Source organism: Apaloderma vittatum, unplaced genomic scaffold, assembly GCF_000703405.1.
Source record: "Apaloderma vittatum isolate BGI_N311 unplaced genomic scaffold, ASM70340v1 scaffold25459, whole genome shotgun sequence".
In the NCBI taxonomy this organism is placed as follows: domain Eukaryota; kingdom Metazoa; phylum Chordata; class Aves; order Trogoniformes; family Trogonidae; genus Apaloderma; species Apaloderma vittatum.
The window spans coordinates 371-6067 of NW_009734958.1; the positions used below are offsets into that span (position 1 = coordinate 371).

The following is a 5697-nucleotide window of genomic DNA, read 5'->3' on the forward strand; positions in this document are numbered from 1 at the left end:
AGCAGCAGAGTGCCCTGGACAGGTAACTGGCTGGGGCTGTGGGCAGAGCTCTGGGGCTCTGCACCCACTTGGTGTTTTAGGGGGTGATGGCTAGAGCTCAGGGATGCAGCCGAGGTCAGACACGGGCACTGGCAGGGAACAAAGCCCAGTCCCAGTGAGCGGCTCGACCCGTGGACCCTCCTCTTGCTGCTGTTCTGTGGGAGCACAGGGGTGGAGCAGAGTGAGCACAGAAACTGCGTGTGCTCCCTAGGAACAGCCCTCTCTGACTCATGGCAATAAAACCTAAACTGGGGTTTGGCTGTCCCCTGATGCTGCTGTGTAACCCCACAGCCAACAGGTTAGAGACCTGGAGGGGTTGCAAGGCAAGAGGGAAGACTAGGCTTTTTTACTTTTCCCTGCTGCTGTTTTGTCCCTTGCACACCCTCGAGATGTGTGCTGTTCACCTGAGTAACTGGGTGTTTTTTTGTGTATTAAGCCCTGCCTGTCTGGGCAGTAACAGGAGCCAGCTCTCAGCTGTGAGACGAGTCTTGGAGAGGGAGACCCACTCCCCGTTTTATCAGGAAGGTGTGAGCTATGCCCTGTTGAAGGTCACTGAGCTGGGGCTCGTTCCTGCTGCAGAAATCCTCCTGGAGTTCGGAGCTGACCTCAGCTTTGAAGGTAAGGCTGGTGGGAGGGGGCTGGGCCTGGCCAGGGGAACCAGCTGGTGAGAAGCTGCCCTGGGAGGTGGTGATGGCTGATGCAGAAAGAGGGGTGCTGCCGGCTCAGCCCTCCACTTCTTGCTGGGATAGCATGGATATGCCTTGTGGCAGCTTGTCCAGACCCAGCTATGCGGATGGACTGGGGGGTGGCAAGGCTTGGGGGCCACTCTGCAGCTTTGGAGGCTTTTGCCAGAGATGGAGCCATTGCAAAAGCAGGACCTGGTGTGTCTGTGACAGCCCTGTGTTCTCAGGGCCCTCCCCAGCTGCTCCCTTCCACTTTAGGCAGGTGCCAGGGCTGTTTTGGGGAAGCCCTTAGTTTTGACTCTGTGCTTTTGTCCTCAGATCCAGTCACCTACTACACCCCTCTGCACATCGCGGTGCTCCGCAACCAGCCGGATATGGTGGAGCTCCTGGTGCACCACGGGGCTGACATCAACCGGAGAGACCGGGTATGGGTTTGCCTTCCTGGGCAGGGCCAGTCTGAGACCCCTTGAGCTTTGGATATGAGGGACCAGTGTGCAGGGACAGTCTCCACCTCCCAGGTTTCTCTGCCTGTTGCATCCCCTTGGTGATCTTCTGTGCCTGTTGTCTCTAGTGCTCCGATGCTGTGGCAGAAGTTGAGGTCACTTCTGGCAGAGCAAACCTTCTGCTGTGGAGCTATGGTTGGGAAGAGGCTGAGGGAGGCAAACCTCTCCCTGTGGATGCATTGGGGAAGGTTCACTTTGTTTTTTGGGGATGGGTTGAAATACACTTTTACATTGGCCATGATGAAGCCCCAGCAGTGACTCTCAAGAGGTGCTCACAAATAGTCTTTAATACTTACTAGAGGTTTTTCTTTTCCCCTCTTGCTCTGTGCAGATCCACGAGAGCAGTCCCCTCGATCTGGCGAGCGAGGAGCCCGAGCGGTTGCCGTGCCTCCAGCGCCTGCTTCAGCTGGGTGCTGATGTCAACGCAGCTGACAAAAACGGTGTGTGTACCCTGTCAGGCTCCCCCAGCCTGGGTGCTCCCGGCAGTCGGCCCTCAGGGGTGGGCTAGAGCAAGTGCTCTCTGGTTACAAACTGGTTTGGAAGTTGGGTGCAGACTGCAGAACCTCCCTGGTGCTCTGTGTTTTCTCCTTGGGGGCTGGCTGTGTGGGGTGCAGAAGAGGGCTGACACTAGGCTGTCAGAGACGCGATGGGGCTGTTTCCTCACAGCCCTGTGGTGCTTGCATGCTCTAAAGCTCACTCTGCTGTTGCACCTGTGCCCTCTGGGGCCACCACCAGCCCTGCATGTGTGGCCTCTGACTCTGTCCCCATAGCCCCATCACAGGGACAGTGGAAGTCTGCCAGAAGGAGAAGGGTTGTTTCGCCGTGGTTAATGGGGTGGATGGTTTTCCTTCCTGCCCTTTGGTGCGTCACCCTATTTTCATGTAACGGATGGATTGCTCTGTTGTAGGAAAGACAGCGCTGCTGCACGCCCTGGCCAGCAGTGACGGAGTCCAGATCCACAACACTGAGAGCATCCGTCTCCTGTTGGAAGGAGGTGAGGGCGACCTTCTCCCCTCTCCACACACAACCTCTCCAGGCCTAGCGCTGGCTGATTTTTTGTACAGCACCTCCCAACTCTTTATGTTCCCACTTTTAAGAGTGAAGCCCAACAGTGCCGGTGATAGTGCTGTCCTGGCCTCATTTTCTACAATGCCAGTTACATTCTCTGTCGTTTCCTCCAGGTGCAGATGTCAGGGCCACCACCAAAGATGGTGACACTGTCTTCACCTACATCATTTTCCTGCTGGGAGAAATGGCGTGCAGCAGCACTGAGGAGGCACAGGTGATCAATCACTTCTGCTTTCGTGTCACACAGCTGCTGCTGGCCCACGGTGCTAACCCCAGTGAGTGCCCAGCCCCCGAGTCCCTCACTCATCTCTGCTTCAAAAGCTTCAAACTCCACTTCCTACTGCTGCGTTTCTTGCTGGAGTCAGGTGCTGCCTACAACTGCTCCCTCCATGGTCCCTCGTGCTGGTCAGGCTTCCACATCGTCTTTGAGTGCCTCTGCTCGCACCTCAGTGTCTCTGAAGATGATAGCTTCTCTACAGACCTCATCCAGAAGGGTCAGACTCTGCTGGAGCTCATGATGGCCAGTTCACAAGCCATCCAGCTGCCCAGCAACTTTGAAGTCAACACCAGTAGTTGTAGGTACCACGGGGAAAAGATCAGGACTCTCTTCTGCTCTCTGAAGCAGCTGGAGCGCTCCCCACAGGCCTTGAAACATCTCTGCAGGGTGTTTATCCGTCAGCGCCTTAAGCCGTGGCCAGTAGATGTCAAAATCAAGGCTCTACCTCTTCCAGACAGGCTGAAGTGGTACCTCCTCATTGACCACGCTGCTGCCGGGCACGAGGACCTTTGAGCCTGACTAATGTCTCTCCGTTTCCCCGCTCCACCATCGTGGTGTTGCCTACAGCTACCAAATCTCTGCTCTGGGCCAGGTTTCTGCACAAGAGGTGGACTGTCCACATGCCGTCTACACACCTACGGCTTGGCCAGTGCTGCCCACGGTGCCCCTCCCCGCTGCGGTGGAGCGGGGTGTGTGTTCGGGCATGATGCCAAACGTGCGTCTGTGGAGGCCTTACTGCTCTGGGACACACTGTGGGGACGCAGGCGGAGCCCCAAGGCTCCCTGGGGGGGAAGAAAGCCCCCAGACATGAGGGAGTTGGATACTGAGCAAGGGGCTGGTTTGTGCATATTTTAAGAAAAGGCCTGGAGGGCAGGACCGGTGAGGTGGGGTGACTGCACCGACAGCCTGTCCCCTCTCTTTGCAGTCCTGCTGGTCCCATGGTGGGTGAAGCTGTGCCTTAGCAGAGTCACTGGGGCTGGGAGGTGTTCCGAAGAAAGCCCCCAGACATGAGGGAGTTGGATACTGAGCAAGGGGCTGGTTTGTGCATATTTTAAGAAAAGGCCTGGAGGGCAGGACCGGTGAGGTGGGGTGACTGCACCGACAGCCTGTCCCCTCTCTTTGCAGTCCTGCTGGTCCCATGGTGGGTGAAGCTGTGCCTTAGCAGAGTCACTGGGGCTGGGAGGTGTTCCCTGTGCCAGGACAGCGCTGGCATTCGTGTCCTGGTTTCCTGCCTCTGGTCCTGGTAGGAGCAGCCATGGCAGAGGCAGGTCTGGCATCTCCACGTGGGTGCGGATGTCTTCCTCGCTCCGCTGGGCTTCTGAAACCAGGGTGGGGTGGGAGTGAGGGGAAGCGGAGCTGGTAGCGGTGGCCGGTTGCTCTGTACCCTTGGAGTTTCTGCTGGGAGCACCCTGTCCTCCCAGCATGTAGGACTGTCCACCAAGGACATCTCGGCGGTGCTGGGCTCCAAAACAAACAGACAAATGGATGTTTCTCAGCTTTGGTGCATTCCCTGTGGCTGTGGAGGAACAGGCAGGTAACTGCTGAGTGCCTTGTACCTCCCTCCCTGTTCTTTGGTTCTCCCTTGCTGACTGCTCCTCAGACTTTGGTCTCCAGTGTCTCCTTCCCAGGAACAAGAAATCGCAGCAGGACTCGGGGTTTTCTTTCCAAGCCGCAACTGGAACCTGCAAACTCGGGAGCTGCACATGGAGGTCCCATGTCCCAGCTGTCTGGCTTCCCCTTCTGGGCATCTGCTTCCTCGTGATGTGCCAAAAACTGGCTGCAGAGCTGAGCGCCGTGTGCTTTTGTTGTTTCATTTTTTGTTTGTCGCAGGGGACAGATGCAGAAGAGGATGAGAAAAGGAAAAAAAATCTGCTCAAGTACATAGTTTATAGCAGGTGGATCTGGGATCCACCAGCAGGTTGCCTGCAGAAAGGCTGTTTCTGCCCACCATTACCCTCCTGGCAGCATCTGAGTTTTACCTTCTCCCACCCTATGGAACTGGAGCTTGTGCATCTTGATGAAGTGATGTTTAAAAAAATAATAATGTGATCAAATACTCCCCTGGTGTCTGGAATGGGAAATGAGTGATTAAATGAGGCCTTTTTTTATAATAACAAGGGGCTTGTTTCTCCTGCGGGAGAGATGGAGTTAAGGAGAGGCCTCTGTGGGGATAGTTTGGGGGGGGAATTTGTATGTGAGCTTGAGACGTGCTGCAGCTGAGGTCTGCACCACCTGGCACGCAGGGCGCAGTCTGGATAAAGGATGTGGCCACGGAGGCGACGGGAGCGTTTGAAGCCGGGTGATGGTTGGGGTGTTGGGGGAGCAGCTGTAGTGTCGCAGCGTTTCAGCGGGAGGTGCTGGGGGTCACCGTGAGCTTGTGGTAATGGGCTGGGGGGGGTTGGAGGCAGCTCAAGGTGGTTTCTTGTTAATGCCCAGAGGACACCAGCTCTCTCCCAGGGCTGCAGGGCTTTGTCTGGGTTACCCCTACCTCTGGAGGAGGATGTGGGGAACCCAGTGTTACATCCTCCTCCTCTTCTGCTGCACATGTGACACCTCGTGGGTTTAAAAGAGAGGGCCCCCCTAAACCCCAAAACCTGGTATTGCCTCCCCGATAGCTGAAGGGAAATGGCAGAGTTTGCTCCCATTGTGAGCAGCACCAAGTTGAAGAGTGGTTGGTCAAACACCCAAGCAAGGAAGGGAGCCCAGACCCTCAGAGGTGCTCCGAGACCCCATTCACTAACAGGAGCCCTATGTGACTGTGGCCGGTCGGCAGGAGCAACTCTCCTGCAAGGGAGACCCTTTTGCTCCTGTATACCGCCCTCCAAAGGTGGCACTGAGCCAATGTGCCTTGTCTGACAAATCCCACGTGCAGAAGTGCAACAGCAGGAAAATGTATTTGGCAAATGCCTCTTTTTCACAAACAGCAGCAACTTGGAAGACAAAGCCCCGTCCTTGCCACCAGCCCCGGAGCGAGGGAGTCAACGACGCCCTCGCCGCTGTCTGCCACCCCACAGTGAAGGCACGGTCCTCACCCCTCCCGGCCCCGGCAGGAACCAGCGTGCTGGCCCGTGCTCTGAGATGGCCCTGGAGAGACCTTCTCCCACCGCTGGCCGCCCTCATCTCATGG

General features: G+C 56.6%; 2 protein-coding genes across 2 annotated transcripts in view; one reads left to right on the forward strand and one right to left on the reverse strand.

Annotated features, from left to right (window-relative positions):
- Positions 1 to 2: 2 nt before the first annotated feature.
- On the forward strand, positions 3 to 3083 carry ASB6 (ankyrin repeat and SOCS box containing 6; the record flags this gene model as incomplete). Its single annotated transcript, XM_009876455.1, has 6 exons — positions 3 to 22; positions 476 to 657; positions 1041 to 1147; positions 1557 to 1665; positions 2133 to 2219; positions 2407 to 3083. Coding segments are annotated over 6 exons (1182 nt in total), but the record flags the coding sequence as incomplete, so codon positions are not given.
- A 219-nt stretch (positions 3084 to 3302) lies between these two features.
- NTMT1 (N-terminal Xaa-Pro-Lys N-methyltransferase 1) overlaps positions 3303 to 5697 on the reverse strand; it is a 3694-nt gene continuing 1299 nt past the window's right edge. The window contains exon 3 of the mRNA XM_009876456.1: positions 3303 to 3352. Coding sequence (XP_009874758.1) covers positions 3303 to 3352 — 50 coding nt within the window. The remainder of the gene's footprint in view (positions 3353 to 5697) is intronic.